Source organism: Argiope bruennichi, chromosome X2 (genome assembly GCF_947563725.1).
Source record: "Argiope bruennichi chromosome X2, qqArgBrue1.1, whole genome shotgun sequence".
Classification (NCBI taxonomy): domain Eukaryota; kingdom Metazoa; phylum Arthropoda; class Arachnida; order Araneae; family Araneidae; genus Argiope; species Argiope bruennichi.
This window is the reverse complement of record NC_079163.1, coordinates 81,029,731-81,045,894: the sequence shown is the minus strand read 5'-3', so window position 1 is coordinate 81,045,894 and position 16,164 is coordinate 81,029,731. Positions and strand designations below refer to the sequence as shown.

The window sequence follows — 16,164 nt, the reverse complement described above, 5'->3', positions numbered from 1 at the left end:
TAATTCACGTCTCGCTTAAAAACGGAATAATAATCTAACAATATGCTTTGTGTGTTAATAAGTATGGAAATTTGTCGAACAAGAATTATTTTCTTAAAATTGGAATTCATAAGAAATATTTTCTGCATTATGTTTATCAATTTAAACTACAAAAGTTGTCACTACACATGCTATACTTCACAGATTGGAGCTACAAATAGATTATTAAATGGCGACGAGCAGGTATAACATTTTGCACTCCAATGGCACCGCTATGGGACTTAAAACATACTTGCAAACCAAAGCACATATGATATAGTTTTTTCTTATTCAGGCATGTACTAGAGAGAGACTGAGATTTCAACAACGAATTTTGATTGCTAATAAAAGTAATTGTGATGTCTTTTAAGAACCTTTCCTGGCGAGTGCTCCCAACAAAGCATTATAAACATGTCATAACTTTTAGGATGGCAAACGAACGTACAAAATTAATGTGCATTTTTTAGCTAAAGACTTAAATTTGTCTTTACCAAAAATAGAATAGAGAGAGGCCAATTTGATTTCCCGGTTAAGCATTTATTTAGATGGTTTCTCAATAGCTTTCAGAATGGCGAACTAAAGTTTGCTCTTTCACCATAAACCGCATATACCCTATCATAACCCAACCTTATCTATTGATTAAAATAAGTGGCGAAGATTAGAATCAAACAATTGCTCTGAACATCTGTAATTTAAATTCTATATTCATAATGCTCAAGAAAGTGCAGTTAAAATTATAACCTCATTCGGATGCCTTGCCCTCTGACATATGGCAGCATACCCTTTTTGTGAAATAGAGCTGTTTCTTTCAAACACTTTTAGAATAAGAAAAAATATGTTTTTTAAATTTATCCCAAATTATTAATATGTGTTTATTGAATCATTTAGGACAATTAATTTTTTTACAGATAAAATCGATTGCCATTTAGAATTTATTAATTTTAGACAAGAATTAAAAACTATACAATTTTTTTCCCTTACGTCACGTTTGAAAAATTATTATTAAGATTTGTAGTAAATCTCTAAGTAATAAGAAACAACATGTTTAAATTTGATGAAAATCGATAAAAAAAAGCATCTTGTGTCTTAAACTATTCTTGAACTAGCATGTCATATTCACGTCATAAAAAAAAAAGCTCTAAAAATATAAAAAATATAAAAATATAAAATGTAAAAAATAAAAATATCTCTCTCTCTACAATATATAATTATAGGTCAAATCAGTGCCAGAATCTGTTAAATCCAGCAGAACATATTCGCTTTATGTTTTCATTATAGAAGGTACACAAATAGTATTTGAATGATACAGAGTGTAATATTTTAACTGAATGTTGTCAGTTGACATTTTCCTGACTTCTGTGATATTGCGTAGGTAAGCTGAACAGCACTGAACTTGCATCTCGCACGCGTTTCGACTGTGATAAATTTCAACTAATTTCTTTTAGGTGGATAATAGATAAGCCAACGAACTTTTCGTCTGATAAAAAAGAGGTTTAGTTGAAATTCATTCTTGTTGAAAAACGGTGAGATACGACTGTATGGAGTGCTCAACCAGTCTAGAAATAAGGTCCAGCACTTCTGTCAAGGGAGATTTTCCGGAACTTCTGAATGTTACTGCCAAGTTGCAGCAGTTAACGCTAACATAAATCTTTACTGTGCTATGTAAGCGGTGCTCAAAACGAATGGGAATTTCTGAGTAGCAATGGTCCCTGGGGAGTTCAGTATTCAAGAAGATTTAAGCTGCTTTGGAATTCTTTTGATCTGTGCTTGGTTAAAACTGCCGAATGATGTATTAACTCAGCTTAATTCAGGTAATTTATGTCGATTAATTACTTCTGAATGCACAACTTTTTACTCTAGTGAAATAAATCTTGCAAACAAGTGCGTCGCCAAATTTTCTATTAAAAAGATTACTTCTTTTTGCCTCGGTTGGCAAAAGCTGTAGAAAGATGTTCCAAAATTTTACCTAGATTCTGTTTAAGTTATTCTGAATATTTTCTTCGATTTTAACCTTGACTGAGGTATATCATGCTTTATTTAAGGATTCTTGGAGATAAATGGGAATTCATGTAATTCAAAGAAAATTAATTACTTTTTTTGCTATGCTTTTAACTTTTTTGCAATTTAAGAAAGTATACGTAATGATTTTTGAATTTAGCTATACCTTTGACTTATTTTTAAATTAAATTTTTTTATGGTTGTTCTTTGTTTTTTTCCATGAAGGATAAGCATTACCTCAGAGTTTTAAATGGCATACGCAGTATTTCAATTATAGAAATATATTTTAACTATACACATTTAAACAGAGAGAAGATAAGTTTTAAAAGTGTCCTGGAGACATATAGTCGATTTCATGTCTTCCGAATCTCATATAAACAATTGCAAAATCATTATTTTCACCTTTTCAAGATTTTATACGTTTGGTTTAAACAGGTGTGTAAACAGGCAACATACTAAACATTTATATAGGAGCGAACGTTTTCCAGACAGGCATAGGTTTGAACACCAAAAAATATCAGTCACGATCATCTTCATTTTACTGAAATTCAAATATGTCTTGACAGAATGATTTTTTTTCTTTTGTGATTACTATCAGTTGTAGACTATGTTTACAAATTGAAAAAGCAATCGGATTGGTTGTGTAACTACCGGTCATTGCTCTGTCACCTCATGTTAGAAAAGAGGTTATTTTGTTATCTCCGCACCTTATTACTATGAAGAGGCGAGTTGGCTTCCACACGTTTGACATAAGAAATAATATTGATTTATTGTATTATTTTATTGATTGCTTTTAAGAAGTCAGTTTATTATCCCAAATGTCGTTTCAAATTTTTACTCATATGCTTGATGAGGTAACTTATGTGTAGGTGAAGATTAGAATTAAAAAATCATTTTCAGCGTTTTAATTGGGGAGGTATTACTCGATGTGTTTGATTTTTTTCTTCGTTGAACTTAGAAAATTGTAATCAAATTAGATCTAATTTTGCCAAAATGCGATCTAGTACCTGAGTTTTTTTTTTATTTTTAGTTAACATAAAGTATATAATTTTTTATTCTTCGATTTTTCAGTAACTTGATTGAATTAAATTTTTGGTTATTAAATATAAAATGGGCATTCATTGTGGGTAAAACGTACTAGGCTACTTATTGACCTCTATACTAGTTCATTTATGTTAATTTTACTTTGTTTTACTGATTTTTATATTAATTTTACTTTGAGAATCTTCCCACTACATCATCTTTCAAGAAAATACAGTCAATAATTTATTTTTAATTTAATGCCCCACTTTTATAAGTTTGAACTTTTTGAGGCCAAAAGTAAGTTTCAAATTTTTTTGAGACCAAAATAGAAATTTAAAAAAAAATCCCGTGTGCTAAGTAATTTGAAAAGCCATATCTGACTTGGTTTCAAAGTCTCGCAAGTTCAAATTTTAATGAAAATGTAATTTACTTGGATTCTCTAGAAAAAAAAATTGAGAAATTCTAATCTATTATTATAAACCCTCTTAAGTCAATTAATCGAATTAGTGCTCCTATTAGACATTTTAAAAATATAATGACCATTAGGTGCACTAATTAAGAAGTAATTATTAGAGTACTGAAAAATTTCCATTTTTCGACTTTCGTGATTTTTAAACCAAGTCGACGATATGCTGAGTTTAGCACCGCATCTGTTTAATTGCAAAGACGGCTTTGACAGTGGTTTTATGGAGGTTACGGGGGGATTTGAAAAAATATAAAAATTCAAAAATTTAATTAAAGTCTCAAAGATGAAATTTTGTCAGAAGTCCATGAAAAGAAAATTTAGGGCTGTGTCTATGCTGGTAGTTAAATCTAATATGTGAATAGAAGCGTCCTATAATTCATATTAGAACGCCTTAATATCACTATTTTTTGCAAAATGTTACTGATTTATATTTAATGTTTATATTTGTGACAATAGTGTATTATAAATCTTATTTATATGCTATTATGTTAAGATATAGTTCTTAAATATGCATTTGACTCTGTGGTATGTGTCAATGATTGAAGAGGTCAATTTCCTTTGCTGTTTGTAATCATTTCGTCGGGTATGATGATGAAAAAGTGTTTCAAAACTATGCGTGCTGTCTATGAGTGATGAATGAAATCATCTCGCGTTCCATTTGAGATTTTCGGAATTTCTGTTGCGTGTTTGGAAGCAGGTGAATACGACAGACAGTGTCATTCTCGGGTTCCTTACTACCCTAGATTGCAAGAGCAATTATTGTAAACAAAAGCGAATTCCATTACGTCACTAGTTATCCTTTGTCGACTTTTATGGAGATGTATGATTTTTTAGCGAAACGTGTCTTGTTATTGACAGCATATTTTGACATTAATACAATCATGAAATCACGCTTTCAAATAAACCATTGCTCCGTGAACAGGTGGGAAGAACATTCGGTATTCGGCGACGCGAACTGAGTTTCTAGTTTCAAAGATTATTCAGTTTTTATTGCTGTTTTACGTCCACCTAGAGATTATCTTTTTGTTTCAGTTATCTTGAGTGAGTGCTGCTGAGATGGCTTCATCAACGGGGCTCGTTTTGGGAGTCTTAACATTATGTTTCATCATCGGAGAGGTTGAGCTATGTTCGTGCTTCTATTCCCATCCGCAGGAGCATTACTGCGTTGCTGATTTTGGTGAGTTTTTTCATATAAAATAAAATATCGTTTGCTGCATTTTATAAATATCGTTTGCTGTATTTTATAAATATCGTTTGCTGTATTTTATAAAAATAGTTTGCAGCATTTTATAAATATCGTTTGCAGCATTTTAATATTCATTGTCACCACACTGAAAATATCTAAATATTTCTACAATGTTTTTTATACGATCCATTTAATTTTTTATTATGTTAATGAATAAATATCAAATTCATAAATTACCTTTCATTAAAGGTGTTGTATAATCTTGGATAATCTATTTCAATATTATTTCTTCGATTTTTATTAAATATGTTGTATAATCTTGGATAATTTAGCTCAATATTATTTCTTCGATTTTTATTTAAATGTGTTGTATAATCTTGGATAATTTATTTCAATATTATTTCTTCGATTTTTATTAAATATGTTGTATAATCTTGGATAATTTATCTCAATATTATTTCTTCGATTTTTATTAAATGTGTTGTATAATCTTGGATAATTTATTTCAATATTATTTCTTCGATTTTTGAGGGATCGACTTGCACACTTTTACTTTCCGATCAGAATAAATCTTGCAATTGCAGTAAGTTAAACAAAATTCTCAAAACAAAAAATGATAACGTTACTTTAGATCTTTAATTAAGGATTAATGCATTAAATTAATTAAGCTTTATGTTAAGCATTTTTTAATGTCCAATTAAAGAGATTAAATATTTAATCTTATCATAAAGAAAAAAAAAAAAGGAGATTCCTGTTAGAAGCAACATTTTAAAAGCATGCTGGAATTTTTTTTCTGAAGAAAAACTTTAGAACTCGTCTATGTTCCTCTATTAGTTTAATGTATCAAACTGGAACGGTTTATCAGAATTGCAAAAAAGAAAAAAGAAACAACCTTGGAACTGGCTGTGAGTGTTTAGCATGTTCTTTTTTTTTTTTCTCTTTATTAACTTATGCATAAAAGTGTTGTCTTCCGTAGGATCCACTAGTGACGTAAATATGACTCGTTCCCATCCTTTTAATTTCTGATAGCCTTGAGATATTTTTAATCATATAATCGATCTTTTTTTTATACCTCCCGGATTTGAATGCCGGAAATTTTTTAGCGAATTCTTGCTCGCAAAATCCGATACTCAACAGATGATAGTTTCTGCGAATTAAAATAAAAAAAAGGAAATAATAAACATTACCGTCATAAAAGGGTAATGGTCGTGGTTGAGCTTTAAATCTTTTTATTTAAATCGTGCTGTAGGGATAAGAGCCTCCTCAGCGTTATTAATAAAAATTACAGTAAAATAAGTATCATAAACTCGTAATGTCTTTTACATACCAAAATATCACTTTCATTACCCCAATGGAATTTCCTCGTGTTTTGAAATCTTGCATATAAACTTCTGCTAAATAATTTGCAATAGTAAATTTTTGTATAAAATATGCAGATCCCACACTGCAGAAACTGAAGGAAGTTCAAATCGTGATAGTAGGATTTTTGATTTTATACTCACTATGACCGAATTCGAACAAATTTGTTTTATTTACAAAAACTTCTGGTGAATCAAGAAATACCATTTAAGATTTGTTGTGGTTTTAAGTCCTTTTATAGATAAAACGAATTTTGAAGGCTTAGCCATTTAATTATTAAGCTTTATTCTACTATCTGATTTGATGATGTTTTATGTTTTGGATATGTATTATCGTTTGGCAAATCAGTGAAGTGGTAAAATAAAAATTTAATAAAAGTTTTCCAAAATGTGTCCGTTTTTAGTAAAGAAAATTAAGATATTTGCAAAACGTTTCCAACTTCACCTTTTACTTCATTTTTCCTGCTAACCTATTGTTTATTTCATTTCACGTTTTATGCAAAGATATTGACTATTTAGTGAGGCTAATATTTATTATTGACCTATTGTTCTACTCAATAAAAGCGGTTGTTACATTGATATCTCGCTTAAAACATTGACTTAAAACTAAAGCACAAGTGTTATTTCTAAAAACGTAACTCTCGGCTAAGAGTTTTATTCTAAGTATCCAAAAACATCGAAGGAGCGGTTTCATCGTTAGATAAATAAACTAAATATCAAGATCGGTGTTAATACTCTATTTTGATTAAAACTATATACGGTTTCTTTATTATAAAAAACAATATGTATCGAAATTGAATAACTCCTGCGATCAGATTTGTTTTTATACTATGTTCTTAATTATATTTGAAGTATGTGAAATATTTTCACTGACATGCTTAGATATAAAAGATGTTTTCAACACGGGTACCAATCGGTATCAGATTTCCTTAACAATGACGAAATGACCAGATTTTATAAATTACATTCTAGAATTCTCAAGAAGGAACGCACAATATTTAATGCTGACTTTTGTGTATGGAGAGGTACGAGATGTTGAATAACAATAAATAGATATAATAACTAAATAATTATTTCCAATTTAAAAAAATATATATATATATAAAAATTTAAAAACGGGAAGATGCAAAGAAATGCTGTTATTATGTTTCTATTTTAAGATGAGCTTATTCAATCGCGTTAGTCAAATTTACATGAACAGTTTATGTGTACAAGAGATTGGAAAGAAGATTTCTTCAGAATATTAACTCGTACAGAAATAAAAACTCCATAGTTAATTTTTTTAAAAATGTAAACTAGATTTTTTTTGCTAAACGTGACATCAGATACTGAATAAAACTCTTGAATAGTAATAGCTGAATTCAAATTCAGATATGATATATCGATATCACAAAGTGTATGTTTTCAAGATGTATCTGTGGAATTAATATAATCGAGATAGTATCTTTTGCGGCCAAATAAATAGAATTAAAAATAAACTGATTAAAAATCTCTCTCGGTTCCCTATATTTACAAAAATAATTTAATGGTTTGTTGTAAGAATTATTTGCCAACTGATTAAATTCAAAATCTGTTCGAATGTGCAACTTCTTCCACTTTTTTCAAAGTTGCCTTATTTAGAACTGACAAATCATCAAAATGCTAAACGAGTGAGACACGTCCAGTTAGGAAGTCCCTGTTCTTTCTGAATCCCTAAATAGTCATGATACCTTATTAGAAAACACTGATTTATTGATAAGAGAACTAAATGACTCTCCGCCCAGGCTATTCTACCACCTTGTCCAAAACCAGAAGCATCACAGGTTGTTCCTCGCCTACTGATGTGATGACCTCAAACGCGAATGTTTTAGACTGAAATAAAGCGTTTATGAACGACTTATCAGTCGTGAAAACCTGAAGTCGAGAAATATCCGCACCTTATAAGTACACCTCTACGTTACTTAGGGGATACAAAAGGTCAGACTCGTCAACTCCTCGTCAAAACAAGCTTCGTCCCTCCTTAATAACACGTTCTAGAAATATAAAAAATTTATTGTTTTTATTTGCGGTTTCTTCATTTTAATCTAAAACAATTTTGAGAAGTTCTACCACTCCCCATTTTTTCCTAAGCGTTAAATTTTCTTATATTTATTTTATTTTTTCATTTTTTTTCTCTCGGACTACTGTTAAAGATTTTTAGAATGTTCAATAGATTTTTGCAAATTATAGGTAATTGATCTGGATGGTAAATAACGAAATAATAATTTTTTTTGTAATTTTATTTTCTTGCTCTTGTTTTTTTTCTTGTATCATTAATTAAGCCTATTTATTTAAATATTAATTAAACGTTTTCATTTTGCATGTAATTTTTCGGTTGTCCTTTTAGGAAAAAACTTCGGGAAACAACGAGCAATGATTTTGAGCAAAACAGCTGCCTCTATTTTTCCTTTCTGTTTATTGAAAATCAGTTTTTTTTTCTTTGACGATTTATTTCAATAAAAGCAGACGAAACAGCTGTGTTAAATAATTATTTATTTTTCTCTCTCTCTCTCTTTTTTTTGTAGTTAAAAACCCAATGAAGCTTAGTAATTTAAAAATTATTCATTATTCAGAAATCCTCTAATTCAAAGTATTTTAAAGAATATTATTGAGTTTCATTTTAATTTCCAAGAAATATATTTTGGGAAGAAAAATATTCATCTAAGATTGTCCATTTTTAAAACAAATCTAATGAGCTTAATTGCACTGGACATTTACCTGTATGTATTATCCATCCATATTATGCAATCAGCCCGTTTGAATACCATTGCAAACAATTCTCAGTGAGAAAAATCAACATTTGCAAGCTAAGTTACTTCTGTCAAGAAAAGAGCTATACAGGAACTTTTTCTGTGAACCCAATGTTAAGGAGTGTGGTTGGCTTACTTCTACCATAGCTTTGTCAACACGTAGAATTTATTTGAGAGTTTGTGATGCTCTTCGAACTAAGAGGGGTAGACGACCAGAAACGAGACAAGAAATAAATTTCACCTTCAGCTTCTATTTTACCAGCTAAAAGCAGCAAACGCTCGTAACTTTTGCATGTGACGTAACTTACTAGAACTCATGTCGAAAAAACTGTTATTAGGTCTATTTTCACTGCGTTTGAACGAATGGTGTCTTATTTTGTTACTACAACTTTTGGAACGTTAAACGAGTTTTTAAAAAAAACTTTGTAAATTAATAGCTACGGTAAATATAATAGTAATTCGTTTAAACTATATACTTTTAAAGCTTTGTTCAAAAGCAACTGGAGGGTACTTTATGCGAAGTAAGATATACTAACATTTTCTTGGAAAAACCACCGAAATTAAAAACTCACTTTTAGAATTAACTACTATTATAAATTTATTATTTAGGCTTGCAAAATTGTAATGATTTTCTTTTTGAAAAATCATTAAATCATGATGAATGTCTGGGTTCTCAGTCATTATTTGTTAATAAGTCTTTAAATAGCGAAATCTAACATTTTTTTTTTTTGTAACGCAATAGCAATAAAAAAAATCATCATTAACCTTTTTTAAATAATGATTAAATTAGAATTCAATATTCTATAGGTTTAAATTAACCTTTTAACGCAAAATTAAATTTTTACAAAATCTCTGAAAGCAGCTCTTTACCGACAAAATAATACTTTCATTTAATTTTGTTGATTTTTTTATCGTTTCTAAGATATTTCCTCATATCGAGTTAAGGCATATTATTCCCGTTACATAGTACCAGCAGTTCTAAATTTTTCATTTTTCAGATGCATTAATAGTACAGAATATTGTTTTGAAAAGCCTGTAAAGCTAAATTTGTAGAATGAAAATATCCTTATATTTTATATTTCTGTAAATATTTTATTTTTCAGTATACGGATTTTAAATATTATGTTGTTTTTTTTAAATGTAACATTACAAACTCTAAAAAGAACAGTTACTTGGCAGTTATTATTAAAAACACTAAGGAGGAAAAACAAAACTAAGTTCTGATTGAAATAATTCAAAATATTTTATACAGCATACTATACAGAAATTTCTACAGCTCACTTTTTTTTTAATTCGTTTATATATAGTTGCTGTGGTGAGGGTGAAATCTCAAGGTAAAGGCGATGGTGGCATAACAGCATATCACATCAAAGTCAAGAAAGAATTTAAAGTGAGTATTATGTCTATTCTATTATATTTTTGCTACAACTAGAGAAGTAATTTTCTTTTACTATTTAAATTAAATGATGAAGTCAAAACATTCATAATGCTATGAAATACAAGATAGTCATATAATTAGTCAAGATAGTCATATAATAGTTATATAATTCTTTATATATCTGAGGTAGGGATTAAAATATTTTTCTCTTGCAGTCCCTTTTGAACCGCTTTGAAACTGGAATCCCTGAGTGTGCCAATTGATAGTAAATAAAATAAGGATATTAACAGAAATTTTACTGGATTTTTTTAGACAAAATGATTTTCTTAACTATTTTGGATTATAAAGAATTGCAAACAAGTAGGCGCTGTATTTTACCACAACCTTAAGTTCTTCGACACGACCCCACTCGGGGTCACTATCCACAGTTTAAGACGCCCTTGTCTCAGGTAATGTACTTTAACCCACGGAATAGTGAAAAAAAAAAAAGCCATTATCATACAAATAGGGTTTATATGTTAACCTTTAGCTTTTTTTTTTATTATTCCTGATATTTCTCAGTTTAAAAGTGTTTGACCGAAAAGAAGGCTCCATTGTTTGCACACTTACATTTTTGTTGTGCTGTCTTACCGCTATTTAGGATATCCTGTTTCAAAGATCAACATATTATTGAATGTAGTAAGAAAAGAAAAACCTTCTGTTCTTGACATAGCGGGTGTAGGCATATTTTCTAGTCGAGAGTATATTATAGGAACGTTATTTTGATGGAATTTCTGTGTTTATCCTTAATCTTTCCTGTTATGTTCGTGACATCGGCATGGAAACTGTTTCGCGAAAGGATTATTTACTGTTCTCTCTTTTTGAAATTGGATCGTGAGCAAAAAGGCGACTATGTGTCGAGACGGAACTCAATATAACTAAGAAAGAAAAATTATTGTGGAAGAATTCTTTCTCTGCTGTTTGTGAAAACAAAGTATTATTTCGCTAAATTGTCAGCAAACGATTTTTTTTTTTTTTTTTTTACATTTTAAGAAAATCGTTTGCCTACAATTCAGTTTGACTGAAATTCGAAACATTGGTTTTGAAAAATCAGTAAAATAAGTTCAGATATATGAAATGGGTTTTATATTTATGAAAAGAACAATTTCTTAATAGAAGAATTCGCAATGAAAATAAAATATTCATGAATGCAACAATGTCTGTTTTTTATATTAAAACACAGGTATACCGTTTTCGTAATTTTAGTGTGATTTCATGAGTTTTAATAAATAATTTTTAAAATGTTAAATATTACATTTATGTTTTTTAAATATGAAGTCAACCATGAAAAGTAAGTTATATTTTTATGTTATTAAGTTATATTTTCATATTTTTTGCTCAGTGAATTTATAATTGTTTTTAAATTTAACAGATGACTGAGAAAGCTCGTCATGCCCTAAGTCAAGGCTTAATTTGGACAAGTAGTCATGAAGCGGCCTGTGGAGTCACGCTTCATCCAACGAGATATCTCATTGCAGGTAAGTCGAAAGTACTTTTCAGTTACAGGTGCAGTTAACTTAACGTGAATTTAGATTTTTAGCAGTGTGCCAGAATTGACAATTTTTGGCGGCTGGGTTATACAATCTTCGAAAATATATTCGGTGTATAGTATCATGAATAAACTAATTCTACCACTGTAAGTAAATAATTACTATTTCGAATAAAGTGTTTTTACCTCTTTTTATTAAATTGAATCACGTAGTTTCAAGAAACATTTAAGTTTGTTGTTAAACATTTTAAAAGCTTTTTTTTTATTATTCGGAGACTTTATAGAAATAAAGCTCTGAAAAAAAAACTGCCTAAGAAGTGATTCGTTTAAAGAATAAGTCACTTTCATTGTGCAATGCATTCTGAAGTTAAATTTTCAGTGACTACTTCCTGAAATTTTATAATGGATTAGTTTCGAGTCGAAAGTAAATGAAGTCAGTCAGTTATTATAGAAATAACTTTTAATTAAAGGGAGGCACACCTGTTTTAATGAAAATTTAGAGGCACAATAGTTTGTATCTTGTTCTGTGAAATATTTCTACTGCTGTCTATTATTAGCCTTGTAATAGCTTGATTAGGATTGATGAACCTATTATCCCTAGGGTATTCACTTTTAAATTGGTTATGAAGTATACTGGTAAGCTTAGATCGATTTATCTTCTTTAGTAGAAGATAAATGAAACAAACGCACTATCTCGCTATTTTTAATTAATATTGAGATCCTACATTTGTTCTGTAGTTTAAGGAAAGGTTTGCTAGTTCTCAGGAAATAAAATTTTGTCATTATTGTGATTTAAATAAGTTTTTATGTAGATTTATATATTTGCAACAGTGAATATATAAATGTGCGAATTAAAGAGAAAAGTTGCTTTGGTTTTAAGTTGTTTAAATATGTTAATATCATCACTTAACTTTACTGGAAATTTTCTTATTGATAAATTTTTAGCGTTATTCGATTTGACAGTGCTTTATTTGGTTCCGAGACTTTTTATTTTAAAAATTAAAAAAAAGAGAATGAAGTTACCTAGAGTACAATAAAAACTTATTGTATTTTTTATGTATTTTATTATATATCGGAATCTTATATGATTTAATAAAATATATTTTGTTTTATGATGGGTTTATCGGTTTGAAGTTTGTTGTTTAAAGTTACTGATGTTTTACGAAATTTAAATTTAAATTTATGACAATTATTTTTATTTTTTTAGATAGTGTTTGTTTAAAAATGGAATTAAGATCAGAGTAAAATTATACAGTTACTCAGTCAACTTATATGGTGTTCTATATAATACTTTATCCATGTTCTTTCGGTGTTTTCTTCATTTCGTCATTAAAATGTTTTTTGCAGGCTACATTATTAATGAAAGATTTGAATAAACTATTCGATGCTATTATATTTTTGCTTGAAAATAGAAATTAAAATAAGTATATGGTCTATGAATAAGAACAGTCGGCTTGTTAAAGATATGTGCAAAAGATTTCGTCAAGTTTATGGATTTATTAGTGCTCATAACATTATGAATTAGTCCATTTGAAACGTATCTTAATGGAAATTGATTGAATGATCGGTCTACTACATTGATATTTGGTGTGAAACGTTATTATTATGCCTAAAGTCTGGAATTATCAAATTCTTATAATTAGTCTCTAATAATTATAATGCATTTTATCAAAACTATATGCCTATCAGTAAGGTTAGTCGGCTATTTAAATGCATGTATCAAACTTTTGCCAAGCCTATGGATTTAATAGTGTAATTTATTCCGTTTATAACTTATTTCTATAGAAATTGATTGAATGATCAGTATTCTAAAATGATGTTTGGTGTGAAATGTTATCATTTCACCTGAAGTCTAGAATTAGCAAATTCTTATAATTAGGACAGACTGCATTTTAGCAGAATAATTATGTTTGGCGATTAAAGTATCTCAATGCTGAAGTCCTTAATGAGGACTTGGAACGAATGAGAATTATGGGTGATGGTAGTTTAATGCAATTAATGATGCCCACAATAAATTTATCAAAACAAAGCTTGGTGGAAATGGGTGCGGAGCGCTTCAGGGTTTTTGTTGGGCAGAATATCAAGCAAAATCCTTAACATTTTTTTTAATATCTAGCCACTCCTAAGTATTTCAACACTTCAGGAAGCGATGAGAGGAGTGTTCTGTTTTAGTCTTAATCATTGGGGTAAAAATGACCTTACTTCTCGTATTTTTCCTTCCAGAAATATGTGAATGATTTCTCTTTTAAAAAATTGCACGCAGCTGCACAAAGACTCAGAGATTTCATTCAAGGCTTGTTCCGTTTTTTGAAGGAACCTCGTAAATTAATCAAATTCTTCCTTGGTTTTTCTCTCTTGTGTTAGACGAGATGGTATTCGAATGTTTGATTTTTTTCCCCCACTAATTTCTAGAGAATATGTTTAATGATGTGATTGTTGTTGCTAGATGAAATCGGTTAATTAAGAAGGATTTTCATCTGTGAAAAAATGGACATCTTTAGGTTGAAATATCAAAATGAGTATTTAAACTTTGGATTATTTAAAAAAAAAGGATTATTTTCCGTGTTTTTTTTTTAAATTTCATTCCGTATAAAATACTTTATTCTTTTTGAGCGTCTGAAGAGTCACCTGTTATCATCTATCCTTGTTAGGATAGATATTGCCATTACACATTGGATTATACGATAATGTGGATGCTAAATCTTTTACACATCGATTAAAGGATAAACAGGTTAATGTCTCGTTTAATGTCGCGGCTATTTTAGGTAAAGATAAATCTGTCCTTCTCGACCGAAGCTAAACCACTGCTTAGTGCCCACCATGGCCGTAGTTTTGAAACGACATTTTGTATTTTGCCATAACGAACTAGGAGGAACTGCGCGAATCAAATGAAATTCATTTGAAGAAAATTTCAAAATAAACTCGGAGTATTTTAATAATTTATTACTGATAGCATCTTAATTTTTGTGTGTGTATGTGGGAACGCTATAATTTTTTTAGGTTGAATAATTCTAGGCATCGTTTAGTTCGATGTATTTTAGTGCAAAATCGTTTCCTGTGCGAAAACAGAGAAAGCGAAGGCCATCGAAACTCTCCGTTTCGAAAAAATCTTTAATGATATTGAATGGCATAAAATACATATGATGTGATTTGTTGCAATGATATAATTGATTTTCAAACTTCATAACTGGTTTCTAGAACTGGCTGACAGAACAGAACTAATCTCTGATATTTATAGTGTTCATTTTTAGACGATTCCTAATCTCACTAAATCTAATATCATGAAATTTTAATTAAAAGAATCAAGCTTTGTTACGAGTTATCTGATTTTCAATGATTAAGTTACAAGATTAAAATATTAGATTTTATCATTCTTACTTGCTTCTTATATATGATAAATCGTTGCAACTTCTAGGCTAAAAGCTAAGACTCAAGTAAATTTTTTCATAAATCAAACAATGAATCGTATCTGTGGATATTGTTTTCAGTGTTGAGAAAAATTATAACGACGATTTAAATCGGATTTTAAGCGAAATGTCAATTTACCAGCTTCTCCAAATAGAAAAGTATGAATGCATTCAGCATTTCATTTTTTAATGGGTGAATTTTTTCCTTCTATAAAATTCCTCGATAAAGGTTTAATTAAAATTTTAATGAATGAAAACTATTTCATGTGATTTCTTGTTGCATTATTTTAATTTTTCAACTGGCATGTAAATAAATGATATAATATTTGATCAGACGCTCTACTCCTAATTTGGTTTCCGTCTTTAAATCTGAAAGTAACTTTTTTCAAGGATTTTTTAATATACTTTTTAAGTACAGGGTAGTTATAATTAAAGTTCCACTTTGAAATGGTCATAAAAGGAAAACTATTGGGCCAAATGTTATCAAATTTGTTAATAATTTAAAGGAGGTCATGGGAATTTCTTTTCTGCCAAGGAAAAAAAAAATGTTCAAAAACTCACTACAGGGAAGAAATGGTGCTGTATCAATATTGTTAAGCAAAATAGCAAACAAAGACACCGGTTTAAAATGTGCTTAATTGTTTTTGAAACGTATTACAAAGTATGTTCAATGTGTGTTATTTCAAAATTACTGTTTATGGGTGATAATCTAAACAATTTGGCTGAATTGAAAGATGTGATAACCAACATGTGCATAACATTCCTCCTGATATGCTAAGAGCTACTGTTGAGAATGCAGTAATGCGATTTAACTTGTTTTCAGGAAATGTTGGTAAGTTTGTGAACTTTTTTTTATTCTTTTGCTTGAAAAGAAATTCCCATGACCTTCTTTAAATTGTTACCAAGTTTGATAACATCTGGTCCAGTAGTTTTCCTTTTATGGCCATTTCAAAGTGGAACTTTAATTAGAACCACCTTGTATTTCGATATTTTTTAGCTATTGTGCATGATATGGAATATGTTCACTTTCCACT

The 16,164-nt window shown here is 29.4% G+C and overlaps 2 protein-coding genes across 6 annotated transcripts in view; one reads left to right on the top strand and one right to left on the bottom strand.

The window, feature by feature from the left end:
- LOC129960003 (synapsin-like) overlaps positions 1–16,164 on the bottom strand; it is a 415,673-nt gene that overhangs the window by 175,792 nt on the left and 223,717 nt on the right. The window lies entirely within an intron of this gene.
- Positions 1–16,164, top strand: part of LOC129960006 (tissue inhibitor of metalloproteinase-like) — a 109,189-nt gene that overhangs the window by 82,940 nt on the left and 10,085 nt on the right. For all 3 annotated transcript variants that reach the window (XM_056072993.1, XM_056072992.1, XM_056072994.1), the window contains exons 3-5: positions 4,538–4,682; positions 10,125–10,207; positions 11,607–11,712. In XM_056072993.1, the coding sequence (XP_055928968.1) occupies positions 4,562–4,682; positions 10,125–10,207; positions 11,607–11,712 (310 nt within the window). In that variant the 5' untranslated portion in view covers positions 4,538–4,561. The remainder of the gene's footprint in view (positions 1–4,537; positions 4,683–10,124; positions 10,208–11,606; positions 11,713–16,164) is intronic.